At 50.2% G+C, this 19,100-nt stretch overlaps 1 protein-coding gene across 1 annotated transcript; it reads left to right on the top strand.

Moving 5' to 3' along the window:
* The first annotated feature begins 6,598 nt into the window (after positions 1–6,598).
* On the top strand, positions 6,599–18,186 carry LOC142254865 (uncharacterized). Its single transcript, XM_075326204.1, has 2 exons — positions 6,599–6,668; positions 14,056–18,186. The coding sequence occupies exon 2, from the start codon at positions 14,066–14,068 to the stop codon at positions 17,639–17,641; it is 3,576 nt and encodes a 1,191-aa protein (XP_075182319.1). The 5' UTR covers positions 6,599–6,668; positions 14,056–14,065; the 3' UTR covers positions 17,642–18,186.
* The last annotated feature ends 914 nt before the right edge of the window (positions 18,187–19,100 follow it).

Raw genomic sequence — 19,100 nt, 5'->3', positions numbered from 1 at the left:
GCTGCTCTCCTGGCTTCAGGAGCCCGATTGTTGGTGTAGTCATCTGCCAGGGCAGCTGTAGCCGTGGATCCCTTTGGCTTCTGGTCTCGGATGAACTGGCGGAGATCCTCAGGGCAGTTCCACAAGAGTTGCTCCGTGATGAACAAGTCCAGGATCTCCGGTCCGGTGGAAAGCTGCAGGCCTTGGGTCCAGTGGTCGGCAGCTCGGGCAAGTGCCCGCCGGTGGTCAGCCCAGGAGTCCTTTGGTCCCTTCTGCAGCGTCCGGAACTTCTTGCGGTAGGACTCCGGGGTGAGGTTGTACTGTTGGATCAGGGCCCGCTTGATGGTGTCGTAGCCCTGATCTGCCTCAGCAGGCAAGTCCCCAAGGATATCCAGGGCCTTACCCCTTAAACGGGGGGTCAGGTATTTGGCCCACTGGTCCTTGTTCAGATGGTGCTGCAAGCAAGTCCGCTCAAAAGCAGTCAAGAAAGAGTCCAAGTCTCCATCCTTCTCCAGCACTGGGAAGTCCTCAACACGGACCTTTGGAAGTTTGGTGTCTTGAAGGTCACGTGTGGCTGATGAGGGCCGGAGCTGAGCTAGCTGCAGCTGGTAGTCACGCTCTGCCTGGCGCTCTTCACGCGCTGCCTGCCGCTCTGCCCTGCGCTCTGCCATGAGTATCTCGTAGGTATCCCGGTCTCCAGCCTGGAGAAGGGCCATAGCCATTTGAAGAAGGCTATCCGAGCCTCCCAGGCTCGGTGGAATGGCACGTGGTGATCTGCGGCCCGCTGCGGAGCCTGGTGCTTCACTGTCCATTGCAGAGCGGAGGGCTGGCATCTGGCTCGTTGAGGAACCTTGGGCGAGCTCCTCCTCATCTTGTCCAGCAGTGCCCGGTTGTGCAATGTCCTCTGCAGAGCTGTTTTCTGGCGTCGAGCTCCTGGAGGACTCGTGGACAACCTCCTCATCGTCTCTGGCCTGAGCATCGGCCATTCCTTTGGCTTTGCTCCTGGTGCTATCAGCCATTGTTGCAGACTTTGGTCACTGACACAGAACTGACACCTGATGCCTCCACACACCTTACAGTATCTGCACTCTGACACTCTAGTGTTGAGCTAGTCTGAAGACCCCAGCAGCCACAGCTGCTGCAGGCAGTCTTTAGTGTCTGGGAGTATGGGTCTCACACTCACACACACTATTATCTCGATCCCACCGCTATGCCACCAATATGTCACAAACCACCGGGGGGGGGTCACTCCGAAATCCCCCGCGCTGGCTACCAGTACGTCACAATCGGGGGGTAACAAGTGGGGGTCACCCCTCCTTTATACCTCCCGACCGACAGACAGAGCACGTGACGCGCTCTCTAGCGCCCCTCTTAGAGTCAGGCCAATTATGGAATTGCCCGACGATAAGCAAGGAGGCCGCTATACTACTTATGCCGATTATTGAAGGGTCCCCGGTGAGAGTAAGGTATATATTCCCCCGACCTCCGCGGGCGGAATATATAAAACCTCCCTGAATCTCACTGGCCTCCCCACAATAATCCTTGGCACAAACTCGCTGCCACCAACCGATTTACGGTAACTATTAGCCGAACACACAGACGTGGGATTCAAGATCGAGATAACAGAACAGCCCAAGATTAATTATATAATTTAATCAGCCTAAAGCACACTAGAACTACAATATATACAATAGGGAATCTACAGAATATACAGTTATGTCAGAGTACAGTTACAATCAAAGCATGGGTTACAAACAGGCATACACAGTTCCAGCAGTTACCTTGTTGCGTCTGGCCACAGGGGGGCGCTGTACCCAGGTTTCTAGGATCCTTCCCACAGATGTTTCCTACACGTGCCCCCAGCGAGAAGAACGCTGGAAAATGGCCGAAGTAGGGTTATCAACCTGGGCAGATCCAGGTCCCCTCCTACCTTAGTGACCTCACAGGGAAGCACTGCCACTCCCCCTGCATGGATCAGAATTATCCAGCAAAGGGGATTTTGGCTATAACTTTGCCTGGGAGCGTCGTAGGCAGACGCCAATGCTCTCATTGTGACAGTTATGAATTTAGCTACAGAACGAGGGGACTCATGACCTGTCTGCCAGTTCCCCATTGGCTGATATCACGCCTGGGGCATTTCCCAATGTCCTGTTCCCATAAAAAGGGGGTGCCGGCATCGGTCCACATGCGGAGACACCATTTTTATGGTTGCCATATTTATCGGAAATATGGCTTGCGAGATATGAACCATTTTTTACTGGAGTCGTTCTGTCTGGCTATTTCCATAGCCTTGCTAACTAGCTAGCAGCTCCTACTACAGGGTGACGGCAGGGAGTCATCCTGTGTCCATTGTCCTAAAGCCACCTAATTTCCATATCACAGGACATGGCCATGGATTTGTTGCTAAACCAGTTGTGTGAAGGGAAGGGGGTAGTGACACCAGGAGAGGGCTTCCTGACATACTTGAATGTCATGATTTATCGTCATATCTCCGGATTTACCTCACAGGGCCCACCCACAGTATGAGGGACCCCACATTGATTGGTCCCACAGTAGGCCCCAAACTGTGTATTGACCCCACATTAGCCCTCAAACTGTATAATGATCCCCCCACTTTGAGGGCCCCAAACAGTAATCCCTACAATGTCTGAGGACCGCCATTGTTTTTGAAGCCCCCAGAAGTTATAATTAAGTATATGATGTTTTTTATTTTACCTAATCCAGGATCCTGACGAGTTCCTTATTGAGGCAACGCGCAGTCATAGAGCCAACGCATGCACAGGATGTGAGATGTCCCGTGTGTACGTCGGTGCCTCGGCCACTGCATCTCCATTCCGTTTTATAGACCGCAGGGTTAAAGGGAAGGTGTCGTCCAAAAAAAAATTTTTTCAATAACTGAAAAATGTAAAGTATTAATGTTTTGTTTAAATATTATTTCTTTTTAATTGAGAAAAATATAAAAAAAAATTAAGAAGTTTCATATTTTCCACTTTTAAACACTAGGGGGAGCAGCTGCAGAAATCCTACCATAGAACTAGTTCAGATTACAGCTGCAGTAAAAGTGGGCAGAATCTGCTCTCCTGTGTGTGATGTCACAGCTCCCCCTCTCAATCTGGTTGTTTCCAAAAGGATAAGGGACGATGTTTAGGATCACAGTGCGGAGCCATTTTGTTGGTGACCACAAATGTCTAAAGTGTCACCAAGAACAGCTGCATAGCAGTAACCACATAGCACTCTGGACGCCCCGGTCCAACAATGCTCTTCCGCATGCACGCCCACCCACAATGTTCCCACTCGCAATGGTCTGCTAGACGTACGCGCACACACACAATGCTGTGCCACACGCACACTCGCACACAATGCATTGCATGCACGCATGCCTACGCGCAATGCTCTGCCACATACATGCACACAATGCTCTGCTACACGCACGTCTGCCTGCAATTCTCTGCCACACGCACGCACAGATGCCCGCCCGCAATGCTCTGCATGCACGCACACCCACACGCAATGTTCTGCATGCATGCATGCACTGCCCTGCATGTATGCCTACACACAATGCTCTGCATGCACTCCCGCAATGCTCTGCATGCCCGCACGCACGCTGTGCACAACAATATAGTTAGGGAAGCGGTAGTTTTGAGTGGGCCCCTCTGAACGCAGGGCCTGGGACGACTGTTCCCTCAGTAGCTACACTCCTAAATTGCATACTAGTGCTTACGTGGCTGCTTGCACTTTCAATACAAACCTGGACAACTCCATTAAAGTGGAAATCCCCTTTAAGTTTTCTTACCTCATTGTCAGATCCATCACTATAACAAAGTACTTACAGTTTATGAACAAAATATGTTTTTACACAAATCTATTTATTTTGGTACAGGAAATTAAAAAATATACATCTTGTGTCCTGTAGAGTCTGCAGTCCCCAATTTTGCCCTAGGCACAGAGCCTGTCACACTGTAATAGGAGGCAGAGGGGCAGGTCCCCCTGAGCTCTGCTACCAATCAATGTGAGAAGCCCAGCTGCTCCGGATGTAAGATCTCACATCTGTATGAGGCCATTACTGACACTGTGAGGCCCAGCGGGCAGTGTGAGAATAGTAAGCAGTGTGAGGAATAGTGGACAGCGTGAGGGATAGTGGGCAGTGTAGCGTATAGCGGGCAGCGCGACGTCTGGAATAGCGGGCAGTGTGGCGTTTAGCAGGCAGCGCAGCGTGATGGATAGCAGACAGTGTGGCGTATAGCAGGCAGCGCAGTGTGACGGATAGCGGGCAGTGCAGCGTGGAGGATAGTGGGCAGTGTGGAGGATAGCGGGCAGCGCAGCGTGAGGGATAGCAGGTAATGTAGCGGATAGTGGGCAGTGCAGCATGAGGGATAGCGGGCAGTGTGGAGAATAGCGGGCAGTGCAGCATGAGGGATAGTGGGCAGTCTGGCGGATAGTGGGCAGCGCAGCGTGAGGGATAGCAGGCAGTGTTGCGAATAGCAGGCAGTGCAGTGTGAGGGATAGCGGGCAGTGTGGCGATAGTGAGCAGTGTGGCGGGCAGCACAGCGTGAGGGATAGTGAACAGTGTGGTGGATAGCGGGCAGTGTGGCAGATAGTGGGCAGTGCAGCGTGAGAGATAGGCAGTGTGGTGGATAGTAGGCAATGCAGTGTGAGGGATTGTGGACAGTGTGGCGATAGCGGGCAACGCAGCGTGAGGGATAGTGGGCAGTGTGGCGATAGCGGGCAACGCAGCGTGAGGGATAGTGGGCAGTGTGGCGATAGCGGGCAACGCAGCGTGAGGGATAGCGGGCAGTGTGGCGATAGCGGGCAACGCAGCATGAGGGATAGTGGGCAGTGTGGCGATAGCGGGCAACACAGCATGAGGGATAGTGGGCAGTGTGGCGATAGCGGGCAACACAGCATGAGGAATAGTGGGCAGTGTGGCGATAGCCGGCAACGCAGCATGAGGGATAGCGGGCAGTGTGGCGGATAGTGCGTAGCGCAGAGTGAGGGATAGTGGGCAGTGTGGTGATAGCGGGCAACACAGTGTGAGGGATAGCGGGCAGTGTGGCGGATAGTGGACAGCGCAGCGTGAGGGATAGCAGGTAGTGTGTAGGATAGCGGGCAGCGCAGCATCAGGGATAGTGAGCAGTATGGCGGATAGTGAGCAGTGTGGCGGATAGTGGGCAGCGCAGCGTGAAGGATAGCGGGCAGTGTGGTGGATAGTGGGCAGCGCAGCGTGATGGATAGCTTGTACTGTAGTGCATAGTGGGCAGTGTGGAGGATGGCGGGCAGCGCAGCGAGATGGATAGTGAGCAGTGTGGAGGATAGTGGGCAGCAGAGCGGATAGCGGGCAGTGCAGCGTGAGGGATAGTGACGTGAGCAATGTGGCGGATAGTGGGCAGCACAGTGAGAGAAGGCAGTGTGGCGGATAGCGGGCAACACAGTGTGAGGGATAGCGGGCAGTATGACGATAGCGGGCAACTCAGTGTGAGGGATAGTGGGCAGTGTGGCGGATAGCGGCCAGCACAGCGTGAAGGATAATGGGCAGTGTGGGGATGGATAGCGGGCAGTGTGGTGGATAGCGGCCAGTGCAGTGTGAGGGATAATGGGCAGTGTAGCGGATAGTGGGCAGCACAGCGGATAGCGGGCAGTGCAGCGTGAGGGATAGTGACGTGAACAGTGTGGCGGATAGTGGGCAGCGCAGTGAGAGAAGGCAGTGTGGCGGATAGCGGGCAACACAGCGTGAGGGATAGCGGGCAGTATGGCGATAGCGGGCAGTGTGGGGATAGCGGGCAGTGTGGCGGATAGCGGGCAGTGCGGGGATAGCGGGCAGTGTGGCGATAGGCAACACAGCATGAGGGATAGTGGGCAGTGTGGCGGATAGTGGGCAGTGTGGCGGATAGTGGGCAGTGTGGCGGATAGTGGGCAGTGTGGAAGATAGCGGGCAACGCAGCATGAGGGATAGCAGAGAGTGTGGCGGATAGCGGGCAACACAGCGTGAGGGATAGCGGGCAGTGTGGCGGATAGCGGGCAGTGCGGGGATAGCAGGCAACACAGCATGAGGGATAGCGGGCAGTGTGGCGGATAGTGGGCAGTGTGGCGGATAGCGGGCAACGCAGCATGAGGGATAGCGGGCAGTGTGGCGATAGTGGGCAGCGTAGTGGATAGCAGGTAGCGCAGTGTAGCGGATAGCGGGCAGTGTGGGGATAGCGGGCAGTGTGGCGGATAGCGGGCAGTGTGGCGGATAGCGGGCAGTGTGGGGATAGCGGGCAGTGTGGGGATAGCGGGCAGTGTGGGGATAGTGGGCAGCGTAGTGGATAGCAGGTAGCGCAGTGTAGCGGATAGAGGGCAGTATGGCAGGTAAGTGTTTAGTGTGGCAGATAGCAGGCTGCACAGCGTGAGGGATAGCGGGCAGCGCAGTGTGACGTAAAGCAGAACGGGAGGGGGATGCAGCACATGGACGGAATCCCGGGGATGACTCGCAGCAGCATGGGGAGAGCGTGCATAACACCGGGAGTCGCCGCTGCTCCAGACCTGTCCTCAGCACAGCGCAGGGAGGCGTCTGGCAAATATCATAATAGGAAATGAGGAGGAAAGAGAAGCCCGCACTGCGTGACGTCACTGGCGGGACGCGCTTCTACTAGGTCGCCTGCTGATGACGTCAGACGTTGTTATGTGGCGTAGGAGCGGCGCAGTGTGCTGAGGTAACGTGGCGGCTCATACCGTGATATGTCCGTGTGTGCGCTGGAGAGTCCCCTCCAGTATCTAGTCACCTGCCTATATATCTGTGTAATAGAAATGCGCTGCAGGTTATACTGAGACATGATAGATCTGGATATGTGTGTATGAAAAGTAGGTAGCACAAGGTTAGAACTACCAGAAGTGTAATGAGCTTTTGAGCTGCCCAGAGTGCAGTGGAAACCTATCGGCTCCACAAAGAGCATTTGTCAAGCAATAGATTTCCAAATAAATATATTTCTAAAGGGACAATTGATGTGAATTCCTCACTAGATGTCAGTAACAACCCATCCAATCTACACAGGACAAGAAATCAAACCATAGATGTACATAAATTTAGTGATGTGCAATAATAAAAATGACAGTGAAAAAGTATTGCACACACATTGAAATGTATTTAACTTTGTACAAAAGCCTTTGTTGGTAATGACCGCTTGAAGATGCCTCCTGTATGGAGAAACTAGCAAGGGCAGGGGTGGTCTGCAGGACAAATTCCCGCGTTTCCTATAGACTTCCATTATGCCCATTACTCGAAATAAGCACCCAAGCATTAGAATTTGCTTGGCTCAAGTAACGAGCACCTGAGCATTTTAGTGCTCACCTATCACTAAAACCTATAATGTACATTACTGATTTTGTTCCTGAAGAAGGAGTTATACAGCGCCGAAATGCATAGAACAATAAAATCAGATGTTTTAATCTCCATTGCTCTTCAGTGATCTTCTTCTGGCAGCGCGGATTAACCCTTTTCTTCCATTCACTTCATTAGTAGCATAAGAAAGGAACATAGAGTCTGATGCCAGCAATATGTCACTTATTTGACTGTGTGCTGTTGTTTCAATAACATCAGTGTTTTATCAGCAGGAGATAATCACTACAGGACTTGGCGTCTCATGTCTCCTGGTCCTACTGGTCTGTGTAATCCCACTGCCACCACTGATTAGCAGTTTGCTAACAATGCTCAGTGTGCACAGAAAGCTGCCAATCAGTAATGTTCTCGGGATTATACAGTACTCGGCATTCAGAGATCTGCAGCAGAGAAAACTGTGATTGTATCAACATGACAGGAAGCAGATCAGTAAGTGACACATCGCTGGAAACAGGGTCTCTGTCTCTACATCTTGCTGCTCTTGGATTACATATCAAAAGCCTCGTGACAGATTTCTTTTAATATAATTTTTCTTCAGCGCTCTATTGGGAGACCCAGACGATTGGGTGTATAGCACTGCCTCCGGAGGCCACACAAAGCAATTACACTAAAAAGTGTAAGGCCCCTCCCCTTCTGGCTATACACCCCCAGTGGGATCACTGGCTCACCAGTTTTCTGCTTTGTGCGAAGGAGGTCAGACATCCACGCATAGCTCCACTGTTTGTAGTCAGCAGTAGCTGCTGGCTATATCGGATGGAAGAAAAGAGGGCCCATATGGGGCCCCCAGCATGCTCCCTTCTCACCCGTGGTGGTGCTTGTAAGGTTGAGGTACCTATTGCTGGTACGGAGGCTGGAGCCCACATGCTGTTTTCCTTCCACATCCCCTGGAGGGCTCTGTGGAAGTGGGATCTTACCGGCCTCCAAGCCCTGAGGCCGGGCTCCATCCACAGACCCAGAGAACCTGCTGGATTTGGAGCGGGAGTGCCGTTCAGGGACAAGGCCCTGCAACTTTCAGGTACTCTGTGTCCCCGGCAGGCACGGACACTCTCAAGGCTTGCTGAGCGTTATAGTGCGCCGGGGACAGTAGCGCTGTGCGCTGGGGTTAGGTCACTGCAGCTTTGCTGAGTGACGTTACATGTTGGGAACTACTGCGCCGACCGCTACTGGAGCGGCGGCGCAGCTGCGACTTGTGGTGCGCCGGGGACTTTGCGCCGACCGCGCTTTTACGGCGGCGGCGCTTCTAACTTTAGCCCCCGGCTTCTGCGGCCTAGCGCCGCTTCGTTCCCGCCCCTACCCTGTCAATCAGGGTAGGGGAGAGACGCTGCTCAATTGGCAGCGCCGAGGGCTGGAGCTTATTTACATGCTCCAGCCCTCTCACTAGGCACAGTGGGAAGCAGACTTCCCGCTCTTCGTCTGTATACGCCCAGGGCCCGCCCCCCCTCTCCACAAGGACGCCGGCAGCCATTACACATGCGGTCTGGCTGGGGAAAGGCAGCAGGCTCTGGGAGACCCAGACTAAAGGGAATTCGGCGACCACACACCCGCTCCTAAGCGGGCGGTAAGCTGCACTTTAGTGCTGGCCCCACTAGTGCCTCAGTGTTATATTAGTGTACTTTTTTCTTAGTACCATATATATATATATAGTTGCACTGTAAGGTCGCTTCTTGGCTGGACACCCTGTACTGCTCTGAGGAGGCAGCAACATGTCATCCGCAAAACGCAAGGGTGCCAAGGCACAGGCTGTGTACACTGTTTGTACTGCATGTGGGGCTGATCTACCGGCAGGCTCCAAAGACTCACATTGTATGCAATGTTCAGTCCCAGTGGCACTTCGTCAGCCAGAGCCTAATGTGGTGGTAGCCCAGGCAGAGACGCCTGTGAACCCTGCCCCGGTGACGGGGACAGACTTTGCAGTTTTTGCTGATAAAATGTCTGTGACTATGTCAAAAATCCTGGAGACCTTGCAGTCCAGGCCAGTTACTCAGACCATGGACACTGCTGTGTCTCTGCTCTCCGGTCCCCCTCAGTTGGAACTAATCCGTACTTCAAGGGGGTCTCAAGCATCACAGGCTGAAGTCTCTGACTCAGATGACAGTCCCAGGCAGCCTAAGCGAGCTCGCTGGGAAAGACCCTCAACGTCATCACACTGCTCAGGGTCTCAGCGAGAAGAGTCTCTCTGTGATGAGACTGAGGACGGTGATCAGGATTCTAATCCTGAGGCTCCTTTCAATCTGGATGCCCCTGATGGTGACGCCATGGTTAATGACCTTATATCGGCAATTAATAGACTGTTGGATATTTCTCCCCCAGCCCCTTCTGCAGAGGAGGCAGCGGCACAGCAGGAGAAGTTCCATTTCCTGTATCCCAAGCGTAAATTAAGTGCTTTTTTGGACCACTCTGACTTCAGAGAATCGATCCAGAAACACGACGCTCATCCAGACAAGCGTTTCTCTAAACGTTCTAAGGATACCCGTTATCCTTTTCCCTCTGAGGTGGCCAAACGCTGGACCCAGTGTCCAAAGGTGGATCCCCCAATTTCCAAGCTTGCGGCTAGATCCATAGTCGCAGTAGAGGATGGCGCTTCACTTAAGGATGCCAACGACAGACAGATGGACCTTTGGTTGAAATCTGTCTATGAAGCTATCGGCGCGTCGTTTGCTCCAGCATTCGCGGCCGTGTGGGCACTCCAAGCTATTTCAGCTGGTTTAGCACAGGTGGATGCTATCATACATCCAGCGGTGCCGCAGGTGGCGTCCCTAACTTCGCAGATGTCTGCGTTTGCGACCTATGCTATCAATGCTGTCCTAGAATCTACGAGCCGTACCGCTATGGCGTCCGCCAATTCTGTGGTTTTGCGCAGAGCCTTGTGGTTAAAGGACTGGAAAGCAGATGCTGGTTCCAAAAAATGCTTAACCAGCTTGCCATTATCTAGAGACAGACTGTTTGGTGAGCCATTGGCTGAAATCATAAAACAGTCCAAGGGTAAGGACTCTTCCTTACCACAGCCCAGAGCAAGTAAACCTCAACAGAAAAGGTGGCAGTCGAGGTTTCGGTCCTTTCGAGGCTCGGGCAAGGCCCAATTCTCCTCGTCCAAAAGGACTCAGAAAGAACAAGGGAGCTCAGATTCCTGGCGGGCTCACTCACGCCCCAGGAAAGCAAATGGAGGAACCGCTTCCAAAGCGGCTACCTCATGACTTTCGGCCTCCTCCCTCCGCATCCTCGGTCGGTGGCAGGCTCTCCCGCTTTTGCGACATTTGGCTGTCACAGGTCAAGGACCGGTGGGTAACAGACATTTTGTCTCGCGGGTACAGAATCGAGTTCAGTTCTCGACCTCCACTTCGGTTCTTCAGAACCTCCCCACACCCCAACCGAGCAGATGCCCTGCTGCAGGCGGTGGACTCTCTAAGAGCAGAAGGAGTCGTGATCCCTGTCCCCCCTCAGGAACGGGGGCGAGGATTTTACTCCAATCTCTTTGTGGTTCCAAAAAAGGACGGCTCCTTCCGTCCTGTTCTGGACCTAAAACTGCTCAACAAGCATGTGAACGCCAGGCGGTTCCGGATGGAATCCCTCCGCTCAGTCATTGCCTCAATGTCTCAAGGAGATTTCATAGCATCAATAGACATCAAAGATGCGTATCTCCACGTGCCGATTGCTACAGAGCACCAACGCTTTCTACGCTTCGTGATAGGAGACGACCATCTTCAGTTCGTAGCTCTGCCATTTGGTCTGGCGACAGCCCCTCGGGTGTTCACCAAGATCATGGCGGCAGTGGTAGCAGTCTTGCACTCTCACGGACACTCTGTGATCCCTTACTGGGACGATCTACTGGTCAAGGCACCCTCTCAAGAGGCATGCCAACTCAGCCTGAATGTTGCACTGGAGACTCTCCAGGCGTTCGGGTGGATCATCAACTTCCCAAAGTCAAATCTGTCACCGACCCAATCACTAACGTATCTTGGCATGGAGTTTCATACTCTCTCAGCGATAGTGAAGCTTCCGCTGGCCAAGCAGCGGTCTCTACAGACTGGGGTGCAGGCTCTCCTTCAAAGTCAGTCGCACTCCTTAAGACGCCTCATGCACTTCCTCGGGAAGATGGTGGCGGCAATAGAGGCGGTTCCGTTTGCGCAGTTTCATCTGCGTCCACTTCAATGGGACATTCTCCGCCAATGGGACGGGAAGTCAACATCCCTGGACAGGAAAGTCTCCCTTTCCCAGACGGCCAAAGACTCCCTGCAGTGGTGGCTTCTTCCCACCTCATTATCACAGGGAAGATCATTCCTGCCCCCATCCTGGGCAGTGGTCACGACAGACGCGAGTCTGTCAGGGTGGGGAGCAGTGTTTCTCCACCACAGGGCTCAGGGTACGTGGACTCAGCAGGAGTCCACCCTTCAGATCAATGTTCTGGAAATCAGAGCAGTGTATCTTGCCCTACTAGCCTTCCAGCAGTGGCTGGAAGGAAGGCAGATCCGAATTCAGTCGGACAACTCCACAGCGGTGGCATACATCAACCACCAAGGGGGGACACGCAGTCGGCAAGCCTTCCAGGAAGTCCGGCGGATTCTGATGTGGGTGGAAGCCACAGCCTCCACCATATCCGCAGTTCACATCCCCGGCGTAGAAAACTGGGAAGCAGACTTCCTCAGTCGCCAGGGCATGGACGCAGGGGAATGGTCCCTTCACCCAGACGTGTTTCAGGAAATCTGTCGCCGCTGGGGGGTGCCGGACGTCGACCTAATGGCGTCACGGCACAACAACAAGGTCCCAACCTTCATGGCACGGTCTCGCGATCAAAGAGCACTGGCGGCAGACGCCCTAGTGCAAGATTGGTCGCAGTTCCGGCTCCCTTAGGTGTTTCCACCTCTGGCACTCTTGCCCAGAGTGCTACGCAAGATCAGATCCGATTGCAGCCGCGTCATACTTGTCGCCCCAGACTGGCCGAGGAGGGCGTGGTATCCGGATCTGTGGCAGCTCACGGTCGGCCAACCGTGGGCACTCCCAGACCGACCAGACTTACTGTCCCAAGGGCCGTTTTTCCATCGGAATTCTGCGGCCCTGAACCTGACTGTGTGGCCATTGAGTCCTGGATCCTAGCGTCTTCAGGATTGTCCCAAGGGGTCGTTGCCACCATGAGACAGGCTAGGAAGCCCACGTCCGCTAAGATCTACCACAGAACGTGGAGGATATTCTTATCCTGGTCCTCTGCTCAGGGAGTGTCTCCCTGGCCATTTGCATTGCCTACCTTTCTTTCTTTCCTGCAATCTGGGTTAGAAAAAGGTTTGTCGCTCAGCTCCCTTAAAGGTCAGGTCTCGGCGCTATCCTTCTTTTTTCAGAGGCGTTTGGCACGCCTTCCTAAGGTGCGCACGTTCCTACAGGGGGTTTGCCATATCGTACCCCCGTACAAGCGGCCGTTAGATCCATGGGATCTGAACAGGGTACTAGTTGCCCTCCAGAAGCCGCCCTTCGAGCCTCTGAGGGAGGTTTCACTTTCTAGACTATCACAGAAAGTGGCTTTTCTGGTAGCGATCACATCTCTTCGGAGAGTGTCTGAGCTGGCAGCACTATCATCCAAGGCTCCCTTCCTGGTCTTCCACCAGGACAAGGTTGTGCTGCGCCCCATTCAGGAGTTTCTCCCGAAGGTGGTATCCTCTTTTCATCTTAATCAGGATATCTCTTTGCCTTCGTTTTGTCCTCATGCAGTTCATCGGTATGAGAAAGATTTACATTTGTTAGATCTGGTGAGAGCACTCAGAATCTACATCTCCCGCACGGCGCCCTTGCGCCGTTCGGATGCACTCTTTGTCCTTGTCGCTGGTCAGCGCAAAGGGTCGCAGGCTTCTAAGGCCACCCTGGCTCGATGGATCAAAGAACCAATTCTTGAAGCCTACCGTTCTGCTGGGCTTCCGGTTCCATCAGGGCTGAAGGCCCATTCTACCAGAGCCGTGGGTGCATCCTGGGCATTACGACACCAGGCTACGGCTCAACAGGTGTGCCAGGCAGCTACCTGGTCGAGTTTGCACACTTTCACCAAACATTATCAGGTGCATACCTATGCTTCGGCGGACGCCAGCCTAGGTAGAAGAGTCCTGCAGGCGGCAGTTACCTCCCCATAGGGGAGGGCTGTCTTGCAGCTCTAACATGAGGTATTTCTTTACCCACCCAGGGACAGCTTTTGGACGTCCCAATCGTCTGGGTCTCCCAATAGAGCGCTGAAGAAGAAGGGAATTTTGTTACTTACCGTAAATTCCTTTTCTTCTAGCTCTTATTGGGAGACCCAGCACCCGCCCTGTTGTCCTTCGGGATTTTTGGTTTGTTTGCGGGTACACATGTTGAACGGTTTTCAGTTCTCCGAGGTTACTCGGAGAGGATTTGTTTAAACCAGTTATTGGCTTTCCTCCTTCTTGCTTTTGCACTAAAACTGGTGAGCCAGTGATCCCACTGGGGGTGTATAGCCAGAAGGGGAGGGGCCTTACACTTTTTAGTGTAATTGCTTTGTGTGGCCTCCGGAGGCAGTGCTATACACCCAATCGTCTGGGTCTCCCAATAAGAGCTAGAAGAAAAGGAATTTACGGTAAGTAACAAAATTCCCTTCTTTTTCTTCATTTTTATTCAAAAACTTCTATAATTTTGTTCACCTAATATTCTGCTTTTTTCAGATACAGATATGCCGAATTTTAACAGATAAGGATTTTTTGTTCTTTATCTAGGCATCTCATCATGCCATCCTGTGTTGTGCGTGGTTGTGATTCCACAAAGAAGCCACGTGATCCTTCCAGAATTCTTCATGGTTTTCCAAATAATCGTGAAGTAATCAAGCTTTGGCTGCAGCAGACAGGACAGTATGACATCGACCTTGAAAAAAAGGTTGAGAAAGTATTTAAAGGAAAACTGCATAACTCATACCGAATGTGTTCTTTACACTTCACACATGATAGCTACCGCTATAAGGGTTGTCGGAGGAGATTAAGAAAGGACGCCATTCCTAGTGTTTTTACTATGGATAAAACAAGTACTGGTCCATCTTTAGAATCAAGAACTACTCAATCAGTGTCCGGACCATCAAGCACTTATAGTGAGCATCACACCCCTTCTGTTTCACTTGCTGAGAACCAGAAATCAAGTTCTTCTAGTACAGTATATACATATCGGGTTGAGGTTCCGGTTGTTCCTCCAATGACAACTTCACAACCCACCGTTCTGAAAATGACTGTAGTTCCTGTGGGTTTTCAACATGGTTTGTTTCAAGGATGTGGAGCTAGTCAAAATTCAGATCCAGTAGTTCACAACAAACTATCAACTGTAGCTATTGCACTAACTGCATCCACACAAAAAGATTCAGCCATCTCTGAGGCAGCACAAGCAGGCGGGTCTGGTCAAAAATCACCACCAAAAGTAGCTATTGAAACAACTTCAGCCATTGTGGCCACACAAAAAGGTCCTACAATGTCTGGTGTAAGTCAGCAGTCATCTATATCGAGAGCTTCTACCCCATCTATTGTGGAACCATCATCATCATCATCCTCGTGCATTCAAGACCGTACATTTGCAAATTCAGAAGTAAAAGTATCCCATGGTGGTCCAGTGAAACAACTAACACCTGTTGAACTGCAGCAAACTATTTTCACGGTAATGAAGAAAAAGTCCACTTCTGTCCTCACGAATCCAAACTTGCCTTTGAATACTATGCTCATATCAGAAGCAAAATCTTTAAGTACCAAACCCTCATTATCCACCGCTTTTTCCTCTCCAGTAATATCCTTACCCCCAACACCAGTAATCTCTAACCCTGAGCTAATCAAGGCTCCGTCAATCAATATTCCTTTGTCTGCTGTTAATGAAACAAAGCCGTGCGCTATGACAGTTCATCCGGCTTCTGGAAAAGTGTCCACTGTGACACAGACTCCACCAACATCTGGTTTGACACCGAAACCTCCCTCTATATCAGTTGTGCATGTCCCACCAGCTTCCCAAACTGCCATCCCTTATTGTGTGCCTCCATCAAAGAAAAGAAAACTGGAAGAAAATGTTTTCCTGAAACTTATTACTCCCTCCTTTTCTGCTCCAAATGTCCTGCCATGCCAGACATCTGTTAATACAGGTAATTTTATTTTTATGCCCCACGGCCCAACCTTTATGCAACCACCATGTCTGATTCAGAAGCCGTTAATGGTCGACAAAGGTGTCAACACTGATTTCTTCTCAAATAGGAAAAAAAATGCGTACACGCAAACTAAAATATATACAAACTTTAGTAACATTACATGCTCCTTATCAGTTGCAAGTGAAACATCTAATAACTCAGAATCAACCACATCTCTTCCCAGCCCAGAAAACACAGGGTTTAGTGACAGTTATTGCTATTCAAGTGACAATGATCCATGTGAAGATTTGCAACCTCATAGTTTAGATCCTGTTAAAATGGAAATCTTATCTGATTCTGAAGTTGATGCATCTAGACATATGTCTTCAGATAGAAAACCATCAATCCGTATCAAAGAAGAAGATGAATCCTCAGCAGGACAATCACTTCTGCCCCCAACACTGTCTATCAGTAACAATACAATACCAGATTTTGACAACCGTACACTGAAAAAAGAACCCAATATAAAAATAGAAGAGGATCAGTATCCAATTTCTAGTCCTGCAGAAAATATCACTAAGTTCACATCACAAGATCCCAAGAGTGAAAGAATTTCCCCAATTCCATGTGAACCCTTAGTTTCTCATTATAGAAATCCAACTTCATGGGAAAATTTTGCTGTAAAAACCGATAATGAACAAGAAGACCCGAGCGACTCCTCCTTTCATATCAATGAATTGAGTGAGGATGAAGATGAATTATTCTTGGCTCCAAGTGATGATGAAGATGACGTAAAACGAGTCTTCCAGGACTTAGATTCACCAGTGGAAAATCCCGTTGAAGAAGAAAAGTATCTTGTATTTGAGTCCTGTCTCAAAAAACTGATCATGATGATACCGTGTATGTCCGAAACTAAATGTACGTCACCTCTTACACATTACAGGAAGGAAACGATTGGATCATATTTGTCAGTAGAGGTTCGGTGCCGGTCCGGTCATACAAGATTACTGTGGGAAAGCCAGCCAAGACATGGATATCAGCCACTGGGGAATGTCCTGTTATCGGCAGCGGTGCTGCTCAGCGGATCAAGTTTTCTGAAATCCCAACATATGTTCAAATTACTCAATGTGAAATCAATAGACAAAACTACTTATTACAAAAACCAATCCATGTACCTGTTCCCAGCCATTAACCATCACTGGAAGGAGGAACAAAAAGCCGTCATACGAAGTATCCGGGAAAGAGCACTTTGCTTGGCAGGAGACCAACAATTAGACAATCCTGGGTTTTCTCCCAAGTATTCTGTGTACTCACTGATGGACATGCGAAGCAAAAAAATATGTTCATTTTCTGTGGAGGCGGTTACTCCAGAAGTGGCATCAGAAACTCCAGAAAAAATCGGATTCCAGAAGACAATGGGTGATCTCCAGACTATGAATGCTGATGTGAAAATGATTGTTACTGACAGAAGTGTCGCTGTACAAGAAATCCTAAAGGACAATTATCCGAGTATCGTACATCAGATAGATCTGTGGCATTTATCCAAATCCATAGGCAATGAGGTTTTATTGGCAGCGAAGCAGAAAGACTGTGAAGTCCTCTATGAATGGGTGGAGGCCATCAGGAACCATATTTGGTGGAGCTCTTGCACATGTTGTAAAAACCCTGATATGTTAATCCAAAAATGGAAATCTGTCCTTCATCATGTCACCAATGTCCATGAGTGGGGAGGTGATAGTGACTGCAAAGCCTGTCATCATCCGCCTCTCCCAGAAGAAGTGGTGAGCAACACAAACTGGCTGGAGAAAGATTCACCCGCCTACAAACAACTGAAAAACATAGTGGAAAATAAATCTCTACTAAAAGACTTAAAACAACTTTCCTTCCTCTGTCACACGGGAGAGTTAGAGATCTACCACAGCGCTTGTCTGAAATATCGGCCAAAGACATTACACTTCTTCATGGACTCTATGGTGGCACGAACACAACTTGCTGCCCTCGACCATAACAGGAATGTCCATAGGGTGAAGGAAGTGGTGAAAAATGCATCAAGTGAAGATGCATTAGGGTCTGGGACACAGAGATTAGAGGCCTCCAAAGGACAAAAGTCCTGGATTGTTAAGGCAATGTATGAGCCAGCTTGCCAAAACATTCTTTTTGACATTATGAATGATGTTATAGCACTTGTCAGAGAGGATAAAACACTGCAGTGAGCCCCCTTTAATGGAATAGGAACATTATAATGGTTGTATCACAATCACAACAACTTATCACCTATCTGTAGGCAATTTGATGGTTGATTCCTGTGGATCCAGAGTAAACACAAACGAAGGCGTAGAGTTCCCCGATTGAGTAGAGCTGTGGTCAAACTTCTGTACTGCTGTTGCATTCGGCATCTATGGGACTGATGGAGAAATCAGAACACTTTACTCTGCTGTCTCTCGTAGTCCCATAATCTGTACTCATGGTCACCCGCCAATCCATTCAGATGAAGGACTTGGAACCCCCTCGTTATTGTAGTCTAGTTATTGCAGTTGTTGGGGGTCTCAACCCAGCTATCACCAACCCAGCACCTATGTCATAATTTGTGATTGTGACACAACCCATTTAAGAATTTACTATAAGAGCAACACAGTTCTGAGTGGTGATTGATCTGCCTGTATTTCTGCTACCTAAACAACCCTAACAATTTGTATATCTTGTACATTTGCATTGATTTATCATACAAGGTTGTGAAAAATATTTTTCTATTTCCAGTTCTTGAGTTAACATATTGTTATGTAATTATTTATGTTTACATTTTTTGTAAACTGGTATTTTTAATAAAATATAGATTACAAAATGTTTGATATTTATCTAAATGTACCCTACAATGGTTTTAATAATAAAAAGTGATACTGATTAAATTTAAAAAAAAAAATGGCAAAATAAAAATAATTTTTTTCATGAACTGAACACTTTTTGTGCAAAATCATTAAAGATATATATAACTTTGGGCTTACCCTCACGGCTGCTCAGGGGTGGTGTCTGTCCCTGTTCGTCCTGCTGGCACCCAGGGCCTGCACACACGGCACAGGTCTCCCAGGAGTGTGCTTCTCTGCTCTTAAAGAGCAAGTGTGCCCTAACCCAGAAGTGCCTCTCAGCCTATGGCTGAGAGGCACTAAGTACTTAAGGCAACCTCCTTCCTATGTCAGGTACCTGAGAAACGTGGGCTTATTGCAAGAGACACGCTGCTAGTTGTCAGGTCCCGTTCCCAACCCTTTCATCCAGTGTGTGTCCCTTACCTGTACATGCTGTGTTCTAGCACTTGTTCTAGCACTCGCTGTACCCTCTGTAACATTCTGAACCAGCCATTCAGGCTGCACTAGCTGTCAAGTCTGCACCTGAGCCCATTCCTGCATCTGCGACCTCGGGGATCCGCTACAATGGTACCAATACATCCATGCAGTAGCACCTGACTGCTACCTTCCAGCAAAAGCCTATCCTCACCATCAGAGGCTTTAGTGAAGATGAGATAGTCACTTAGTTATGCCTCTCCAGGGTGAGCTGAGCCCCCCATGGCACAGTGGGCCCTTACCCACGTAAGGTAAGCAACAGTTTGCTCTCTCCATGGACCCTGCTGCCTCTAGTACCACCCAGCTTGCAGGTCTGCAACAAGAGCTGTTCCATCAA

This window comes from Anomaloglossus baeobatrachus, chromosome 10 (assembly GCF_048569485.1).
Source record: "Anomaloglossus baeobatrachus isolate aAnoBae1 chromosome 10, aAnoBae1.hap1, whole genome shotgun sequence".
Classification (NCBI taxonomy): Eukaryota; Metazoa; Chordata; class Amphibia; order Anura; family Aromobatidae; genus Anomaloglossus; species Anomaloglossus baeobatrachus.
This window is presented reverse-complemented; position numbering and strand designations above follow the sequence as displayed.

Coding starts and splice junctions, on each gene's coding strand:
- LOC142254865 (XM_075326204.1), top strand. CDS start 14,066: ATGCCATCCTGTGTTGTGCGTGGTTGTGATTCCACAAAGAAGCCACGT.